The 21,502-nt window shown below is 38.9% G+C and overlaps 1 protein-coding gene across 10 annotated transcripts in view; it reads right to left on the reverse strand.

Moving 5' to 3' along the window:
- KIF13B (kinesin family member 13B) overlaps window positions 1–21,502 on the reverse strand; it is a 112,049-nt gene that overhangs the window by 37,738 nt on the left and 52,809 nt on the right. For all 10 annotated transcript variants that reach the window (XM_015859718.3, XM_015859716.3, XM_015859712.3 and 7 more), the window contains 15 exons: window positions 20,167–20,277; window positions 17,267–17,401; window positions 15,416–15,546; window positions 14,161–14,247; window positions 12,613–12,803; window positions 11,413–11,623; window positions 10,351–10,513; window positions 9,237–9,383; window positions 8,610–8,759; window positions 7,820–7,948; window positions 6,361–6,531; window positions 5,114–5,271; window positions 3,643–3,775; window positions 2,665–2,811; window positions 1,136–1,165 (listed from right to left, as the gene is read on the reverse strand). In XM_015859718.3, coding sequence (XP_015715204.2) covers window positions 1,136–1,165; window positions 2,665–2,811; window positions 3,643–3,775; window positions 5,114–5,271; window positions 6,361–6,531; window positions 7,820–7,948; window positions 8,610–8,759; window positions 9,237–9,383; window positions 10,351–10,513; window positions 11,413–11,623; window positions 12,613–12,803; window positions 14,161–14,247; window positions 15,416–15,546; window positions 17,267–17,401; window positions 20,167–20,277 — 2,094 coding nt within the window. The remainder of the gene's footprint in view (window positions 1–1,135; window positions 1,166–2,664; window positions 2,812–3,642; window positions 3,776–5,113; window positions 5,272–6,360; window positions 6,532–7,819; window positions 7,949–8,609; window positions 8,760–9,236; window positions 9,384–10,350; window positions 10,514–11,412; window positions 11,624–12,612; window positions 12,804–14,160; window positions 14,248–15,415; window positions 15,547–17,266; window positions 17,402–20,166; window positions 20,278–21,502) is intronic.

Here is a 21,502-nt window from a genome sequence, read left to right on the forward strand (position 1 = left end):
CTGGCAGCTGTGACCTTGTAGAAGAGCTGGAAACTCCAGCTCATATTCATGACTCACCACTTGTGCTCACTGTTTAGCAGCCTTATATTAGGAATCCATTCCTAACCCATATCGTGCCATTAGCCCTCGCTATGCCATTTGCACTCGATCCTTTGAAAATATTTTTAAGTGCTCAGGTCCTTCAAAAAATACCTGTGTATCTGCAAGAACACTCAGTTCATTTGTCTCCAACAGAAATCTCAGAATTGATGTATGATACTCTACATGCAGCATGTTGGGTGCCACACAAATGAGCTATCCACTCTGGGATGCCTTTAGAAAGCTTCTTTTAAGGCAGTAACAGCTCGCTTTCATTCCAAAACAAGCTACAACAAATAGTTTGTCAAGAAAAACGAGTGGATGCAAGATTATAAACTACATTTTTATTAGTCACCTGCAGACCCCTGCAAGTATGCAGGAATCTGTCAGGGAGCATTAAACCTAGATATCTTGTTGCTCACGTTATACTAAGTTGAGATCCACGGTGATGATGAAGTGTTTTTGCTTAAGTTATTCAGAAGAAGGTGAAACATACATCACAGATATTGTACCTCATCAGTTCTCCTGTAAGGTTCACGTTACAGTGACCTTACATATACTGAAGAAGAAATCAAACCATTACCATGCAAATTTCACTATTTATTTCACTGCCATCTCAGGGTTCTATGAACAGAACCCCTCTTGCATGTGCAGGGGTTGATTACTCAGTATTTTATTCCAGGTCTCACACATACATCCATAACATAAAACAGTATGAAGTATTTTGATTGCATTTTCAACACCACTGGGCTTACTCTCTGTCTACATTAGGAACATTTCAACCATATTTGTCAAAATGAAGACTCCTTTCTTCACTCAAAACAGCAAATGAAAAGCAACCGGACCGTGCTTTGGAAATACAGGTTAAGATATCTCTTTCTTCTGTTTCTACCTCTCTAATCCACCACACAGCTTTGTAGCATAACAACCTATGCAAGTCTCAGTTTCTTACTGTCTTCAGAGGGAAAGTTTTTGATGCAGCAACGATAAAATGCTGACCTTCCTTCATTATATTTTAATCTGAAAATACCCAAGTCTGTAATAAGAGAAATTTTACCTGGTAACTGTCCATTTCATCCTCTTCTTCCTAAGTCAAAACATGCAAAACCACATCAGTAATGATTTTTGACAGCAGGAAACACATTTAATGCAAAGGGTACTCCTACTTTAAGCAATGTTAACCATCATCTGTAGAAGTCTGAGTTTAGCAGTGACTATAGAATTAAACAGCAATGTCCCAAAGATTTGCTGCTATCAGCAGCTTGTGTCTGAACACAATTGAAAATAAATGTGAATTTCACATGAACACAGCTACTAGCGTTCATCATATATGGAAGAAAGAGGAATACTTAAGTAGCCCTAAGAAAGAACAAAGTGTTAAAGCAGTAACAACTCGAAACCTACTGATCCTGGATAGCAAAGAAAAGTATGAATTTTACAACATCTGACATAAAGGATTCAAGGCAACTTTGCTGTAGCATATAGAGGAAAAAAATGCAAGCATTTAAGTCAGTTGCTGAGGAGGTGGAATAACCGTCTGCCACACCAGCAGCCACGAGGTAGACTTCAGATGTTTTGATTGCCATTATTTTCTGATGGGAGACACCACCTTTTGTTCTTAGTGTGCATCACAAGCAGACCTGTTTGCACTGAGAGCAGGCACAGCTGCCATTGCTGCACAGGGAATGGAACAGCAGCAATGTCTCCAATCCTAAGCGATTACTTATCTATTTAAGTAACAACAAGCCACTGGAGCCTACTTTTGTATCTTAGTAATGAAAGCAAAACTCTAGCTAAGCTAAAATTAAAAAGCCATATAGAAGAGGCATTTGTTTAGTTCAAATTCTTTAGAAAATCTTTCACATTCCACAGATACTGATTTAGTTGAGATACAGAAATGCTAATGGGGGGACTAAAAATCCAGATGTTCAAGTCAGAGAGCTATTGTAAGCAGCAGAACTAATATAACGTGGTTTTCAACAGCTCTTTTCCATGTGGGTTATCAGCATCAGAGGCAGCTCAGGCTCTTCCTCAAGGGAAGCTTAAGTTCTTCCTCTTGAAAGAACTGACTATTTTGTGCTTTGCCAGTTCTGTTTTATATGGCACATTGTCGTGCCTAATATTTGAAGTAAAATCTACTGGACAAACTCCTAAAGAATTTTAGAAGCTTTGCTTTTTCTTTCCTTTCTTGAATAGTGTGCCAAGGGTGTTTCCCATCCTTTAAAGCAGCACAGCCCTGAACAGAGCCAGAAGGTAGCATTCCAAACAACATTTTTGCCACAGAAAATGATTTCTGATTAAGAGGAATGCTTTCTACAACACTTTCTGAAAGACGTGCACTTAGATTATCCTTCATAATTCATAGTATCACCTGTCAAAACCACTCTGACAATTCTTTTTGTTGCTTTATAGACATACATAAATCTTCTTAGTAGATTAATAACAGCTTCCCTATTCCTGCTGCAAATCAACCAAAACTCAAAAGCAGCACAGTTGCCTCCAGCTGTAACAAACTTGGGGCATAACCTTAAGCTTTTACATGTCTTGAAAATACAAGTAGCTTATAAGACATATTCAGACTCTTACCTGATAAATTTCAGGTGCTTTTTGTGACTTAGCGTGTTTTATTTGCACACAGCCAATTCCAACAGATAGTATTGACTCCTCCATCAGTGGCAAGGTCCCAGATTCCTGCACAGATCTGACTTCAACCTGAATTCTTCGAGATTGCCCCTGTCCAAGAGAATAATGTGAAACCCATGTTAACAACAACAACAGAGTATAAAATGCTCAAAGAGAGACCTCTACCGGCAGTCATTTGCAAGCAGCACTTTATTAAGCTCTAGTGAGTGCTGTAATCTCAGTGACTCCCCTGTACAGGAGATACACTTTCTGTTGCAAGCATTTATGTTTACAGGATTCAGGTATTCATGGGGAAAACATTCAGCAACTCAGTTCACTTGTTTTGAAAATTCTTCAGAACATGTAGCTATAGGATTTTTAATGCTTCTGAAGGCAGCAAGTCGGATCTCTTACCTATTTGACTGTTAGAAAACAGTCTTATTTGGCGAGCTACTGAAGCTTAAGTGACCTTTTTCTGACTTTGGCTTCCCCGACTTTAAATTCTTGCCTACCTGCTGATGCTATCAATAGTGTTCCTCAATAAAATCCATAGGAAAAATCAAAGCAGTTGAGGAGCTCAGAAGTACAGCCTGTATCTAACTTTCACTAATTCCTGGTGTTACTTTGGCAATAGCTTGTCACCTAAAAATGTTAAGTGCTCAGCACGTACAACTCAGAAGAAAATGAACAGTTGGCTGAGAGCATCAAATAAGGGGGAAGAGTGGACTTCAAAAAGTTTCAGGTAAGCCTCTGATCATCTTTACATAAGAACTTACACATACTGAGTTTCACAGAACACAGAATGACTCCACTTACACAATATCATACTCAATGTCTAGGCTTTAGAGCAACTTGGACACCATCCCTCTATCCACACAAAACAGAGCCCTCTCAGCTTCCCAGTCTCTATTCACAACTGAAATTCTGCACGTGCCACTTTACCTGTCTGAGCTGAAAGATGCCTCCAGTGCAAACATCCTTGGCAGGAGTCACCTCAACGGGGCAGTATTCCCCATTCTCATTCAGCTCTAGAATTTGAACCCAGAGCTCTACTTTTCGGGTTACTTCACTCCACCTGCAAAATACATCAAATGCCGTTTCTTTCTTTCTTTCTTTTTCTGCCAAAAGAAAAAGAGAAGGAAAGAAAAAGAGAGAAAGGAAAAAGAAAAAAAAAGAAGAAAGCCCAACTATTGCCCCTGACCACAGACTGGTGAAGTGAAAGAATGCTCCCATAGATGCTGTGTTTGATGGCACAGGGTTTTAAATAAATTTAAAAAATAATAAATTTTACAGACAGCCCTTTTAGTCAAACATCAGAAATGAGCCTTTTCTTCACTGTGCTACAAAAACCAGTTCTATTGCATTCTAACATTGAAGCTCTGGTCTCAACTACTGGATCTATAGAGATCCAGGGTTGCTGATGGCAATCAAATCATAGAGAAGACAGCCAAACGAAAATGACATTGTCTCACAAGCTTTCAAGACCGAAGGCATCTTTCTGACCCATATCATACCACTGCCTTCTCTCAAATTCTTGCAAAAGCTTAAATTCTTACTGCTACTTTTTAGTAGCTCAAAATTAAGAAGGAGGGAGGTACTGCTCAGCTACGAAACGTAACTACTTCATAACACACAGCTTCTTTTTGCCATATTGTCCTGATTTTTCTCTTAAATTTTCCCACATATGCCCTAATATTCAACATGTTCAGCGAATTCTTAGGCTGGGAATAAATAAAAAGAGAAATAACTTTCAATAAATTAAATTTCAGAGCTGTATTCCAGTAGGAGGAGCAAAACAACTTATGTTTAAGAAAATGCTACCAAGCTTAGTTTAGGGATGACAAGTGGTTGCCAGTAAAGAAATACACAGCCCTTCACACAGCACTGTATTACTGCAATATTTACCCTAACTGAAGCAATTAGTCATACAGCTCTTTCAGTGGAAGTATTACAGAGATAACACTTCACGTCCAAAAACAAACAGGAGTCTAACCCTGAATAAATACATCACTGTACAGTCAGAACAACCATCTTGCTGCTCTAGACATGATAGCTCTTTCCGGCTCAGATCAGCATAACAATATAACAAAAATTAATCAGCTTCTTATTTTCTGCTCCTTTCTAAAACATTACCAATGTACATGGGTTTTTTTAAATAAAAGGGACTTCCAAGTCTTTTGAGTTTGGCCATTTCTAATTTAGAACAGAGATGAGCATTTCTCCTCTTTCAGTTTTTAAAACCTACTGACACATCACATGATGTTCTCCCAATAGTCTATTTCTAATTGTCTCAAACACCTTTTTTTTTGTGCTTCAAAATTTCACTACTTATATTAAATCTGCTTCAAAATTAAGCCTTTCAGACAGCGATTTTTCCAAATTTTTAAAACACAAATCTACTTTCTGCATTTACCGGTCTCGAAGGCTCCGTGTTTTGGCCTGAATGATTCCCAAATCCCACAGGGTTGGATTTTTGCGGTCCCCACTCTGCTTGTGCCCATATACTTCAATTGCCAGAGCACCATCATAGAGATGTTCCATGAAGTCTTCAGAAATATTTACAGAAAACTCCTGCAAGCAACAAACAGGTTAACAACGACTGTCACCACACAGCGCTGACTTAAGCTTAGAGACTTACTGTCTTGACTTTAATATAAGGATGTAGTAAAGTTACCCTAGTTCCCAAGACACAATGTGAAGGAAAGGAAGAACTGTTATCTTGATTTGTAAAATCAGCAGGCAAGGCTTGCTTAAAACAAGCTGTAAGATGACTGCATCCAGTTCCAAGTCCTGATCCAAACTCTAAAACATATCTTATATTCTAAAACTTAGAATTAAACTCCAAACTCATCAGATGGCTCAATATCTGCTTTACAAATGAATGGAATTAACTGTTCAGTGTAATAACAAATGAGAGGAAGAACAAGAAGAAAACTCAGGTGATTGCCTGGGATTAAACTAACTTGATTTCTGACATCTCAGAAAGGGTTGTTAAGCACTGGAATAGGATCCCAGGGAGGTGGTTGAGTCACCATCCCTGGATGTGTATAAAAACCATTTGGATGTGGCACTCAGGGACATGATTTAGCAGAGAGCTGTTAGAGTTAGGGTAGGATGGTCAGGTTCTGGTTGGATTTGATGATCTTGAAGGTCTTTCCCAACATGAACTGTTCTATGATTCTAAGATCACCTACTGTGGATGCCTCCACTTAGTTGCTCTGAAGTGAAAAGAAGAAACAGCCTGTTCTAATATACACTGTACTTCAACAACTTAGAGATGAAAGGCAGCAAGTCCCAGTACTGCCCATGTCTCTTCACTGATGTCAACGGAGAACAATGAGGTCAGATGTAGGCATATACTTAGAAGGGCATCATACTTCCACTCATAGCCAGCTGCCTTTTTACTCTGGGTAAACTAATATAAGTCTCTGCCAAACAGACTGCCTTCCTTCATTAATCTACCTCACCATCTTCAGTAATTTTCGTACAAATGAATTGTGTATTACAAGGACAAGTTCTTACAAAAAATAGCATTAGAGTATCAGCCTCACAAAGTACAGTAGTGAGAGCAAACATGCAACCAACAGTACTATGCAAGCATAAGCCTGGTTTACCTGCCCATAATTCCGGTAATAAAGTAGAAAAAATATATATACTTACGTTGCAATGATCAAAGACAACCATGCACCGTGGCTCCTTGCTGATGGGGGATAAAGAAGGATCCACTTCAGGTGCAACATTAACTGGATCCAGCTGATCCCAGAATGTATAATTGCAGAACACAAAGTTGGAGAGGTGCTGTGGCAAACCTGTTGCCTGGAGTATTTTAATCTAGAGAAAAGACAAGAACCAAAGGAAAAGAACTTATCCATCAGGATTAAATTCTCTTGATAGAATTTGGAGGTTCATTTGGTAGAACAATCTTCTTCTGTTCCCCTACAACGGATAACTGAGAAGGTTTATTGGGAATTAAAGCTTGCTAACGATGCATTTCTGCACTGATAATCCACTGTATTTTGAGTGCATCACCTGGAAACCGCCACTAGATGTCAGCAATCGCATATTTTTGGGAGTAAAAACCAGCACAGTGAATTTTAGAAATACACCAAATTATTTCAGTTTCTTTTGATGGAGAGCTGCAGCTAAAGTTATAATTCAAGAATATAAGACTGATCATATACTTCTACCAAAGTGAGCTCCCTTATTCTGACAGTTCCTTCTTTGAAGATATTTTTGTCCTTATGTTGGAAATAATATTAGAACAGCGCTGACAACAGGAAAGTAAGGCGCGTTTCCCCACCCATTCCCTTCTTTAATGAACAAATAAACCCACAATGTTGTGAATACATCTGCTCTAAACAAAACCAATGCATCAGCCACATTTCAAGCAATACATTTCTATTTACCTCTCTGTCATATTAAGGTCAAATACGTCAGACTCCCTTTAGTGCTTTTTGCGTCCTTTATTTATTCCTAACTGAAGCTTGGCCTAAGTTGCATTTTACTACCACAGAGAATGCCCAGTAGGTCCTCCTTGCTCACTTGCTTTTTATTATTAATAATCAAAGCACAGATGTATATATTTCACAAAATATTAAATATTTAGTAAGAGAAGAATGGAGAGAATGGTTCACAGAACAAAGGAAGTTTATCAGATTCTTTGGCTGCTTTTGAATTAGATATTACGGCTCCAATCCCAGCACACAAATCTTCCATGTTTTCTAAAAGTACAATAAAACCATCTGGGTTAAGATCGTACACACTTGTATATAAATACAGTTTAATGAATACCTTCAGACTTCAAAAAATCATGGAGAACTAAGGGAACAAAGACCATGAAAACAAATACAGCCGAAGCACTGAACGCTGTCCATATCACACAGCTAAATGACTGTCACTTTTTTATTAACCCTGTAACATCAGTACCATTTCATATTATTTATCAACAAGTTTAGAGCCAGAACTCTCCCTCTGTAGCTGAATACTGGAACTGAACATTACACACAAGGTTACACAGAGATATCTAATGCCCAGAAGTCACTGCACCAGGGATTTTGTTATTTTAAGATGGGATGAAAAGACAGGTTACTCACGAGGTTGGGGTATATCTGGAACTCACCCTGCAGACAAGTTTTCTCTCCTGAGTGTCATTTTCATTGAGACTATCAGGACTATCCTCACCACCAACCAGCCTTTCGTCTATCTCTCCGCTCACTCGAACAACTTCAACGTGGAGACGACCAGATACCTGATGAAAAAGGAGCACAAATGATGCATGTGCCAGAGAGCAATGACAAATCCATCCCTTTTCAGATAACTACCACTGACGTCTCCAGTCTGCCAGCAGACATTTTCTTCCTTTCTATTGTCTTTCAATGCTCATTTGTAGCAGCAGATAAAGAAAGCTTGGAGCAAAGACTGTTGCTGTAAAGGAGTTTTCTTTTCTAAAAATCATCAGGCACTAGAGAGACTTTGGGAACAGTATGCTGCAATTTCACTCATCATCCCATCAGTCTCTGGAGAGTCTGCAAAGTGCGTATGCAAGGCACAGAGTGCACATAGAACGCTTGCTCTAGCTGTCTTTGAAGATTTTCTATTGTATTGTATTTAACAGCCTTTTATGAGCAATAGTCAGTGAAAGACCGTAGACCTACAGCTTATACTGGTTCTAATGTGTACTTTGGGCTGCTTCACTTTGGAGGGTACACACAAAGCTTTTGTATTTCAACATCACTGTGATGGGATCTAAAGCCTCAACAACCCAAGTAAGGCATGACGGGACTTGCACAATCTGTTAGTAGAGATCTTGTGCATAAGAAACTGGAAAATATCTAGGACATACTGATATTAACATCCACAGACTGTAAATAAGCAGATGAGTAAGGACAGATTATGGAAAAATGACAAACCTCTCCCTTCTGATTGATGATTGGCACAGCATATTGTAGCTTCACATCATAGAACAGGCACTCAAGAAAGACATTGGCTACTCCGATAAGGCTGTGGTTCTCCTGCTCATCGTAGAATGGATCAGCTCGTCTGAAGTAAGCTCTCATCACCTTAAACCAAAAGCAGAAAATAAGAAAAACAAACTTTTCATGACAGTTTTCCAAGTGCTGCAAAACGAGTCTAACAGGAAAAAGGGACACAAGCAAGAAGCCAGATCAGGACACGAGAAGAATGCAAACATGATTTTAACTTTGGACAGAGTATCAAGGCATGTACTCAACATGTTCTCCAACACCATCAGATTCAGAGAAGTCAGCATAAGCCCCAGCTCTGGTTATGTCTCCTTACTGCATTGAGCTATGCATGCAAACAAGCATCAAAGTGACAAGGGTTAATGAAATGTTGAAGATTGCTTCTGTACTAGGAAAATAAAGGCTAAGACAAACTGTTACCTCTGCCTTTTCCCTCCCTCTCTCCACACCATTCCTCCTGAACCAGAAGATCTACTTAACCAAACATCTACTTAACCAAAAAAATGAATAGGAAAATAATTCTACTGGCACAGTACTGGAGTAATTCTTACTTACAGGGTTGTCTTCCTCACAGTCTTTCCACTCCTGGTAAAGATCCCTCATGTCTACTAATCGATTCTCCAGCTTTTCCAGTGACCAGATCTGTTTGCCTTTCCCTTTCCTTCTCACCTGAATAGCAGGCTCGCTGAGAATTGCACCTCTCTGAGAAACAATTAAAGAGAGATCAATGCAGAACCTATGTCACAGTAATGAAAAATAGTCTACAAACAACAAAAAAACCGAGAACACTTTTGCAAAGTTTGGACTATTTTTTTTAAACACAGCTTAATGATTCCAGTTTAAGCATGACAGCCTGAATTTGGCTGTCACAGCACATTCACGTGCCATCTAACTGCCATGTCTCATCCCAGCCACAGGCAGCAGTTTGTGTGGATGTTCGCCTTAGATAACTGTTACAAATAGGACTAGTTAGGCATTTCACAAATATCCTCAAGTTACAGCAGCCTGAAGTTCTAGCTAAGGCAAAATTCAACTCCTGAAAACACTTTACGGGGGGGGAAATGCATCACAAGGCTTTACTAATGTAATGTTTCTGGGTGTGCCACAAGACTGCAAGAAAATAAGTAAACGAGAGAAACTTCTAAAGGAACTCAGAACAATTCTAATCTTGGGTTAAAATATATCTACTTTACTGATGAGGATGACTTTATTATCTCTAAAATTTTGAGCTGGCTTCAATACCAGAAAGGATAAGACAGCTTAGGTCGCCAGACTGCAACAGAGAAGTCTGGGTTTGGTTCCTTCCTTTCAAAATGTTTAAGATATCTGGAAGGAATCATCCAAATCCCCTCAGCTCCAGCTCCTCCCTGTACAATGAGGATGTCAGCAATTTCTCATCTCAGTACCATGATGCAAAGGCAGATAGATGCCTATAAGGTGACAGTAAACACATTTAGTAGATGGATTCTACATGATTTTATCACCCTGATGGATTTTATCACAATCCACATGGTATCTATCTACATGGACTCTGTCACTCTGAAACAGAAGCAAATGTGAACTCCAACATCAATGGAAACTATCTAGACCATTAGTCAGAAAAAATGAAAATGAATTCCAAGGGGCAAACTACATGAACAATGTTTTAGTTCCATTATGGTTACATTACCTTACTGTTGGCATTAAGGCTTGAAGCTGGGATCTGGAGGGTGACTTTATACTCTGTCCTCTTGTCCAATTCTTCTCCAATAAAATTGGCTTCTCTCACATACAAATTGGCTTTAACAATTTGTTCTCGCAGCTTTCTCAGGCTGTGGGTCAACATTTCTTCTCTAAAAGGCAATTTGTTGCAGTGAAAGACAGAAGAAAATGGCATTTAAGTATTGGAACTGACTGCAAAGCACAGGATCACTTGACAGGGAAAAAGTCAATACTTGGCTTTTTAACACAAAAATTAGGCAAATTAAATGACATTTCCTCTTGGAAAAGAAGAGGTTGTCTGTATGAATTTAGTAGTATGGACATCAGCATACTGCCAGCTTTGGAGACTTCTCCATGCATCTGCTGAACAGTCAGTACTCACACGGCTTATCCCAGAGCTTTCCCAGCACAGATGTGGATGCTCCATCTTACAGAGGCAGATATGTTCAGACATCACAACCCACTTGCTCACTTGCCTCCCTGGCAAATGTATTAGAGCACCAACTGTGTAGTGCAGGAATCCAGCACCACAGAATATTCAAGACAGACAGCTAACACCTTGTTGGACTGCCTCAAGTCCTTTGAATTTCAAAGGACACTCCTTAAATTAGATTTGTGTTTCTTCATTGTATCTTTTACCATACTCATTGTTTTAGGGAAAGTTTCATCTTCCTCCTGCAGCTGCTCCTTTTGTCAGTAACGCTGGCAAAGACCATTCAGAGGAAGAAGATAATATACTCAGTGCAACTGTCTATGAAGAGGTAGAGGCCTGTGGCTCTTCTGTGATTGTTACACAGCTCCTGCAGTGCTCTGGATCTAAATTTTTTGCATCACCCTCTTAACTCTCTTTTCTTTCTGCAATCTTCTGGTTACCAGAGCCTGCCCAGGTCGGATACAAGTTAGGAGTGAGAACAATCTTCCAGCAGCTGTCATGAATTTACAATGTGTAATGCAATTTAAACCTTGCAAAATTCATTAGCACTAAGGAACTTGAAATGAACAATCCTGCTGGTCAGATATGATTACCCACCTCTCCTCTGCCCACTGCCGTAAACGCTGTTGAGCACTGGGAGAATGAAAGGAGAACCTGTCCATGCTGCGGAAATGCTGCTTCTCTGGAGACAATCGCCTTCGTAACTGTTCCAGTTCATGCTCATACATAAGTCTCTGCCGTTCAAGTGCAGATCTCTTCTCCTCTTCGTGCTGCTGCTCCAGGCTTTGCAAGATGGACTGCATAGGATCTAGGTAGGCATTGAAAAATAAAGAAACTAGAACTTCTGGGGTTGAATATCTGGTAAGCATGAAGTTAAATTGAGGGAGTCAAGTAATGAATATATGGCAGAGCGGAGACTTCGAAATACGAGCTCTGACCCAGGTTCTGTACAGATGTTCTGTACTGCCTTGGGCAAGGCACAAACTACCTTGCCTTCATAGTTCACTTCATATAGGCCTACAGATATCCATGCCAGGAGCTAAAGTGGCCAGTGAGATCCACTGTGAAGAATGTACTAGACAGTAAACATAGTACTATGTCACATAAAAGAAGGAAGAGTTTGTATTTCTTTGTAAGGCACATTTAAAAAATGCTGCTGAACTATGGAGCAAAATAAAGACCCAAAGAACAGAGTGGGTGAATGATTTAAGAGAGCTTGGAAAAGATCAGTCCTTAAAAACACTACTTCTGTCCCAAAATAATGCCAATCCAGGGCAGCTATGTAAGACCACAAAAACTAAAGAATATAATTGCAGAGACAAGAATCACTGCAGTTAATGCCTGTGCGAGACATAACACATGAAAAACAAACAGCAAAGCAAAAACATTCTGATTTGAGGCTGCAGTTCCACCAGCATTCCAGTTTCAGCTTTTTCCTCACCAAGAGCTGCCAAACAAAATATTTTGTGGCGGTGTTTTTCCCCTCCAGTGCAAAAAAGGCTACAATGAGTCATTCATAAGAAAAATTCTCCAGTAGGATGCTACAAGGGAAAAAGCTGGTGCTAAACATTCCCTGACATTATAACCTCATATTCACAGAATCATAGAATGGCTTGAATTGGAAGGAAACTCAAAGGTCATTTGGTTCCAACATCCCTGCAACAGGCAGGGTTGCCAACCATTCAGTCAGGCACCAGATGAGGTTGCTCAGGGCTCCATTCAACCTGGCCTTGAACACCCCCAGGAATGAGGCATCCATCTCTGTGCATATTTCTAATAACTTCTGTTGCTTCTTACCATTACTACCAAGTGCCTTCATAGTGACTTCCATCTGGGCGTATTCATAGCTGAAGTTAATCTCACTGGACACTTCACTAGAATTGTCTCCATCTACATCCAGCTGCTCAACGCTATTACTGCACTTCATAGAGTTCTCTCGCTCCTCATCCTCATGATCTGCTTTCTTTTTCTTCTTTGGCAAATTCAGCCTTTAGAAACAGGGAGAAAATCTTAAACTAAAACATGGTCATCTTCGAAACAAAGGGTTGCTTAAAAAACACATTTTAATTAAGCAGGTTATCCAAATCAGTAGATTTTTCCCTTTTGAAATCTGTTGATCTTGTCTGTTGATTGCAGCCATAATTTTCCCCATAGTAAACAAGGGACTTCAAGGCAAACTAAATTACATTACACTCTGATAATGCAGAGTACCCAAAACCATTAATCACATAGCTTATATAGCTGTATATAAGCTTATATATTACTGTTCTTATATATTACTTATATATTACTGTTTTTTCCCACACCAAAATAATTTACAGGAAATAAAGAGCAGAAATAAATGTTTTTTAGTACATAAATGTTTTTAAGTACATATTACTCTTATCATATTCTTGAGTATTATAACATACAAAATATGAAAAACAAATAAAAATATATAAAAATATAAATATAAAAAATATATATATTAATGAAATAGAGGCAAGTGTAAAAGAAAAGAACTATGTTTTACACAGAATCACAGAATTGTAGGGGTTGGAAGGGACCTCTAGAGATCATCGAGTCCAACCCCCCTGCCAAAGCAGCTCCCTACACCATGTCACACAGGTAGGTGTCCAGGTGGGTCTTAAATATGTCCAGAGAAGGAGACTCCACCACCTCCCTGGGCAGCCTGTTCCAGTGCTCTGTCACCCCTCAATTATTTTAGATTATCATTTAAATCCCCTGATTTTAAGGTACTTCAGACCAGCCACAGAGGGTCTCACACACACAATCCTACACAGAAAACCTCTGCCAGTGCTCCTGTCTGACACAGGAAGGTCTGAGATATGGCTGGAGCTGGAATGCCAGAGAACAGAGAACATAATGACCTTGTAAGACTGAGATCACTGTATAACACAGGCATGAAATTGATGTCAAATCCAAAAGGCAAACTATTCAACTCAAGCCTTAGGTGTGATACATTCATCAGAGAAAATACTTAGTATTAACATTATGCCAAAATGTGGAACACTCTTAGTTACTGAAACAAATTAAAGTTAACATCCCAAGAATTAAATCTCCGCAGTGAGAGAACATTACTGATAATGAATAGCAAAGTCTTCATCAGCAAGGTTACAGTCCCTTGAAAATGCAAGAAGTCAACCTACTGTTCTGCAATTAAAATTATGCACAGTTGCTATGACATCCAGCATTCAAGAATACTCAGTCACCAACATTGCTTTCATAACCCCAATAAAGAAGAAATCACCCTCCTCTGTAGCCTGCATGCTCCATTCACATTTTTACCATAAGGTGAAGAAGTAACCTGGTTGAAACTTGCAATTTATTTCATTTCTTTTCTACCTGAAAAAGTGGTTGTTTCCCCATAGTATTCTGTCTCCATGATGTAGCTGGATAGGACCCGTAACAGCAGAACCATTCACAAATGTTCTGTGAAAAGATGAAAAGCTGAAGTAAAACCATAACAAAACCACAATAGGAAGCATATTCTTATTCTGGTACTGCTTGCTTTAATGTAGCTTGTTAGAGCAGGAAAACAGGCTCGTGGATTACAATCTATTACAATCCTATGGCAGGGACACCTCCCACCAGCCCTGGTTGCCCAAAGCCCTGTCCAGCCTGGCCTTGGGCACTGCCAGGGATGGGGCACCCACATATTCTCTGTACCAGGGCCTCACCCCCCTAAAGGTAAAGAATTTCTTTCTTATATCTAAAGAAACTTTACTCATCTACCCTGTGTCTTCTTTTGATTGTTTAAACTGCAGAATTCACTACTTTTGGACAGATCTTATGACATTTATTTCTCAAGACATGGGCTTAAAAATGAGAAAGCAGGAGATAAATCTAACTGGAAGTGAATACTTCTCTAACTACTTTGAAATACAGACATATCTTTGAATAAGCCTTTGGAGAACTTTGGTACATAAACAGTTTAAAGATAATACGCAAATTAGAGAAACTACCTCTATTTCAGAGTCAGATTAACACTGAAAATACTACCTCTCAAAATAGGACAACAAATCTGAAGGGAATCTCAGGATGTCATCTCGTGCCATCTCACAGCAGGATCAAATACGACCCAGGATAGAAGTGAAATTCTTTAATTTTGTGACTCTCGCAATAAATTACTGGAGGTGCTGACACTGCATGTCATTCTGTGATCAGTTTGAATATACCACCTGCTTTTCAAGTACTGCTACTTAATCAAATAAAGCAACAAATGCTTCAGCTGCTCTTTGCATATCAACAGATTTCCTAGAAAATTAATTCAAATTTTGATAGAGTTAAATCTACACAGCTGCAAATCAGTGTGTATCTACTTGCTGAAAGCATAAGCAATTCACACATCCTCTCTTTGAAAACTTAGATTATAAATGCCATCACTGAAAGAAATCTCTTCAGAATGAAATATGTGAGCTGACAGAAGAGTAGATAATAATTCAAACGAAACCTCAAGCAAAATACAAGAGACAGAATTTTCTTACTTCCTCCCAACTGGAAGAGTGAGTCTTTTCGATTATCTTTTTGCCCACTAATAACAAAATACTAGATAAAACTGCAATTAATACACAGCAAGATCTGTGCCTTGTTCCTTTACCTTGTGTTTTTTTGAGGTGTTAACATAACCTGCCCTTCTGGGGTGATGTCTATGATGCAGTGTTCAGGAAGAATTCCCATTCCACATAGCTGGATATCTTGAGAGTTGTCCGATCCTATTAATGTGTGCTCCTGGGAAAATTAATTCAGACGTTAGCAATGGGTTGCAAAGTTTCATTAGTGCTAACACAGCCATCCTCCTTCTGGCTATAGCTTCAAAATTAACTTCCAAAATCTGAAAGCTGTTCAATACTTCCTGCAAAGGGAAAAAGGGGAATGAAACACTGCACACAAATCCTCACTATTTCTTATAGCAACAAGTAGGGAGCGCACAGGAAATTTCACAGCTAACAGATACATCCAAAGATGAAGAAGTTTCTATAATTAAACCATAGAATTCAGTGCCTCGGGATGTTGAGTAAGCCAAAAGAATAAAGGATTTCAAAGAGGAATTAAGGCAGGTTCACAGTGGTTAGACCCAGGGCTATTACACAGGTTCCATTTAGATCATCCCCTGGCTTAGTAAATCCCTAAGTACTCGAGGGACAAGGAACTTGGCAGAGGAAGGAACAATCTACATGTGCTCCAGTTCATCTATTTCTTTTGGAGGCATCTCTAAGCATCTGTAAGCAATTGCTGAAGAGTAGATAAAACAGATAAGTGAGGCTAAGTTCTTATTCGGAGCTTTCATAAGAATGAACACATCAAAGAGAACGTGGGCAAGACACTTAAGAAGTCTTCAGTGTGTTCTTGTTATGTGTTCTCAACAAACACCACAGAGGTCGGCTCTGCTTCAGTAGTGGTCAGTGTTGAGGCTGATTTAGCAGCCTGAATCACACTCCAGACACCTACAGGCAAAACACCTACAGTTCCTCTCCCAAAATCTCAGCTCAGCTATTTTTTCTTTTCTTTTTTTTTTTTTTTTTTAAGCAGAGAACACAATGAAAAAGTTTTGCTTTGCTCTCACTGAGATACCACAGAGCAACGATAAGATGACTGATAGGAAAGAGGATCACAGACAGACTGAAACAAAACCATCTTCCAGCCCCACTGCTAATGTGTGGCTGCTTTGAGAGTTGCACACAGCACTTCAAAGAGAACGATTTAATGTGAAGCTCAAACTGCCAGAGTTTTTGTGCTGCCGGATTAGTAGAACTTGTGTTCTAAATGTGACTTTAAAAGAGCTGCCTCTCGTTTCTCCTCCTGCCTCCAGATCATGTCTATGTGGTTTGTTAAAGTAGAACAAACTGCCCAGTTGTCATAGTGCAGAGTCCAAAAGCCATGTTATACACTTCCTGTTTAACATCAGTAATGGGCACTGTACATCAGTGCACAGAAGTGCAAAGGCAGAACAGAACCTGACTTTCACTCCTGGTGAGCTGCAAGAAAAGGAATAAAAATACATCTGGTAAGCTGAAATCACTACTGAGAATTTACGTGTGGCAGCAAGCTGACTACCGACATGGCCAATCTCCATACTAATCACTTCTCTGAGTAAAATTTTGTGACATTTGACAAATGGAAGATAATTTGTAAAACAGAACATCTCTACGTTTCTTTAAATACATAAATATCTCCAGACTGAGACTCAATGATTCATACTAGTCCCTGATATTCCATGATTCTATGAATATATATATATATATATACATATATGTAAATCCCAAACCCTCTTCTGCGACAGAGAACTGCATTTGAAGTAAAGAGGTCATATTAATACTATTTTAAATGAACCACTGTATAGCACATACTGATTCAGATATGAAATATTATAACACACACTGTGCATCTGTGTCAATGGCACTGAAGTCCTTCTGTTAGAAAAAAACAATACATCAATATTTATTTTTACCTTTAAGTAGTAGACCAGGAGTTCATTGAGAGCTGGGTCTGCATTCAAATTAACCAGGAAGCACTTGTTATCCCCAACTTTTATTCCAGAAGATTGAAGCGATATGCCAAGGCTTTCCAACTGTTTCTGACGCTCCTGTAAGAGAGTAGCCATAAAAAAAAAATCAGGCTGATTGATGTCCAGTCCCTAGGAAACACATTCCTACCTGCCAAAAATGACAAGGCAAAACAAAGAGCAGCTCCTCCTGAAAAAGGCAGCTCTTCCTTCTGCAATAGATGAGACGCAGAAGCCTGAGTTGTATCAAACTTTAAAGCAGGATGTCTGTAATTTCTCTGGTCCTTCTGCCTCTGGACTCGGAGTGCTACGTGCTGTGGTCTCACACTGTTGCATCCTCTCAGTGCAAAATGACAACAGCTGAAGGCAGCACACTGTTGTACTGTAGGAGCTTCTCCATGACCTCACTGAACAGCAAGCACTACCACAAAGCCATCTCTTCAGCCCTTTATTTTCTCCGTTGAGCTAAAAGGCTCAAAGTTAAGTCAAGTCCCTGCCAAATCAAGCTCCATGTCTATCTTTTATTCCTCAGAAATCAAAATGACCAAAACCTGACAACCTTCTATTTAAGTGATGCAAATAACACTTCCTGCTGAACAAGAACAGTACCATTTTGGATGATGTTTTGTTCTTGTCAATGGACTTCATAGAATTCCACAACAAAGCATTACTGTGCAAAAAAGTACATCTTTCAAAGGGAAGTGGTAGGGTGAAGACTACAGCAGGGAAACAGGAACATTAAGCATTTCTGTCTTACAGAGAAAACAGAACAGAAAGGGATTCTTGTACAAAAAAGAAAAAGAGAAATGAATACTGAGAATAGATCCAAGGATCATATAGAAACCGAAAGTGGAATGAGACTCCCTGTCCACAACAGCAAACAAAATAAAAACATGGGAGGTCCCTCAGGGAATTACCAAGTGAAATCAAAAATGGGAGAATAAAACAAATAAGTAAAAAACATGAGAGACTCACAACAGCTTTATTTGTGCCAATGAGACTTGATGAAAAAATATATATATATTTAGAAGAGATTATACAGGAATGATGGAGGGAAGTTCATTATGACCCTGAAATTTACTTACGAGCTGGCAAAAATTTATCATGTCATTATTTGGAGTATAATTCTCTGTTCAACATCAGAGCTTTATCTGGTATAACCAAGATTAAAATTGCAAAGAATGGCAAGCGCAACTCCCTCTTCATTTTCTCTACCCTGTCTTCCCACAAACTATGAAACCAACAGTGTCCTTGAAAGGAAAATTCATGTGTGTTTGTGAGAGAGAGCAAAACAAAGAACAGAGGAAAACTGCAATGTGATGTCAAAGCCCTCTCTTCTGTCACCAGTGCCAGGCTCTGATGTTTACATCATTCCGTACCATCTACAGTCACAGATAAAGAAAGGAGACCTTGGCCCATGGTCTAAAACTCACAGGGTTCACTTACAGAAAATGAGCCAGTTTCCATTAACTTTTGACCTTGTGTTGAGTAACTGAAGAATCAGAAGTATGTCAAATACTCTGTGAAGATGTGAAAAAATTGCCTTGTCTTTAAGGCTTTGAACCCTTATTGTCCCTCCATCTCTATGAAGCGCCTCTTCAGCAGTTCTTATTCTTCATGAGGAATCATCCTTCTCAAAGATTTATGATTACCTCTACATTCTACCACTAAAATTTGTCAGGCAGGTGGTGGTGGAAGCTGGATAGGAATAAAAACACATGACAAGCCATAATAGAAATGCATTTAGCCTTGGGTTCATGTATGCCTGATGATGATGTGAGAAAGTTCCTTCCACTGGCTTTCAAGTGGAGCTGTAACTGCACAAACACTGGTCTTCATCCTCTCTCAGAACAAGCCTCACTTCTTCTACAGCTGCAAGGCTCAGAGCAGGTTGAGAATTTGGATAAAGAAGAGTGCCAAAGCAAGTAGCTGTATGCAAACATCAAGGCAGATTTATTCTGGAGCGTTGATCTCATTACTTTGATTCATCAACCTCCTTGCATATTCAGGGTTTCTACGCCTACAAACTACTGTGTAAGATGAGATCAGAATTATCATTATTATTAGATTTCACCCTTTATACAGAGGGTGCTCCATGGTATGATTTTGCTCTGAAAGCCAGGAAGCCCTCTTATATGAAGGAACATTTCTTACAATAGATCCTTAAAACTCAAGTCAAAGCCTATTCTGATCGTGCCATCTACAATAAGGGCTTTGTATTGGAGGCTCAGTTTTCTTACAAGCTATTCATCACCTTTCAATAGTTCTCCCCCTTCAGTGTTCCCTACTGCAAATATATACATCAGCATTTGTGTGGTAAGAATTGGAAGTGTCATGCAATAATCCTCGTGTCCTGCACAATTTTTCAGCGTAGCTATCATCTTCAATTATGTTCTGAGGCATTAAATAGGGGTGTAAGAGGTATTAAAACAAACAGGAATTCAAACATTCTATTTTTTAATATCCAGCATGATCTTTGCCTTTGGTACTAATGCAGTCTGTACATAACCTTGCATTTAACATTCTCAGTGCTCCATCCTTCATCAGAAACAACAATTTTGCTGTCTGAAGAATACAAAATCCCTATAATCCTCTCATCCATGGATTCTGGTTTTTTTCCAAATAACCTCTTAATTTGCATAGAATGACAATTTATTATTGTCACTCTAGAATTGTAATCTGGGAAACAGCCAGCAGCTATCACAGGATTTAAATGAAGTTTTTCCACAAGGGCGGTAAGCTTGACCTACTTACCCATAACCGCGAGAGATTCAGACAAACAAAGGAAGCAAACCTATTGTTTATAAGCATTACAAACAGATATAGAAAAAGAAAAATCAGCAAACCTGTGCAATCTCTTCAGTTTTTCTTAACTTTTCTTCCCAAGTCACAGTCATTTCCTGAATCAACTTTTCTGACTCCTCCAGTCGTTCTTTTAATTCTGGTGATTTCATAGCCTGCAGAAATAAAAGCAAAGGGAACAAGAAAGCTTATTGTGCTTTGTTTTTTTCATGTCACTCTCACACAGATGGGGCAAAAAGGAAACATATCATTACTCATCTCACAATGCATACTCAATCAGTAAGTAAAGGGTTGTTTTAAATATATATTGCATGTAAATGCAGAATCCATCAAAAAGTTAGTTTAATTAGCTTCAAATACAGATGCTAAAGGGAAGTTTATATACTTTAATGCAAACCAATTACACAATACTGGCAAATTTGCATAAGGATATTCAAACACAAGCTAATCTCATTTCTGTACCAATGAGAGCCTCCAGAAAGACTCATATCTGAAACAATCTGTTTCCTGCATAACGCTGAACTGGATAAGCACAACCTCTAAATCGTAGCTAACATCTCAGTCCCTTTAACAGCCATGCCACCGTAATATTTTTATTGTCTGTTTTGATATCACCTGATTTGGGATGCATGTTTTTTTTCTTTCTATTGGAAAAAAACAGTAAGATGTCGCCATATATGCATTTTACAAAGCTGATACAAAAGAAAGCAATGTTTTTACACTACATCTACTTCTGCCAGTCTCAGTACTTCTCTTTCTGCACTATCCTGAACAGGAATCTTCCTAACATCATTATTTCACCACAACAATATGGAAGTGTTTGGATAGTAGGTATTTATGCAATGCCCATCAACCCATCATTCTTCATTAATTCCAACAAGAAAAGATCAAAATGAGCGCACTTAAAAAGAAAAGGGGAAAAGAGGATAATGTCTTATTCTTCAGGGGAAAAAAAAAGTCAACTGTCAAGTTCTGTTCTGCCATGGCTCCTTAGGAAACAAAAAGGACAGCGACATAAAAAGGAAGAAAAAAACCCTACTTACTGACCTCTATATTTAGAAATGAGCTTTGAAAAGGCAACTCCACTATCATAATGAAGCAGTGCTTTTGTTCGTTTTAAAAATGAACCATTATGCACCATTTCTGTAAGAACAATTCGATGGGCAGCAAATGAGACAAACTGAAAGGAGAACAAGAACATGTGCTTTTTGACCTTCAATGCGTAGCCTCTTGATAGCAAACTAAACAATTTTTTCCATGCTCTTTGTCAGTGCTGCTCAGATGACAAGTGGGGTGGGATCTGAGCACTTAGCAATGGAAATATTTATTACTTCATATTTAGGAAACACTACTTCATTGCTTTGGACAGCTGCCATTATT

This window comes from Coturnix japonica, chromosome 3 (assembly GCF_054131305.1).
Source record: "Coturnix japonica strain WE chromosome 3, WE-NBRP24, whole genome shotgun sequence".
Lineage (NCBI taxonomy): Eukaryota > Metazoa > Chordata > Aves > Galliformes > Phasianidae > Coturnix > Coturnix japonica.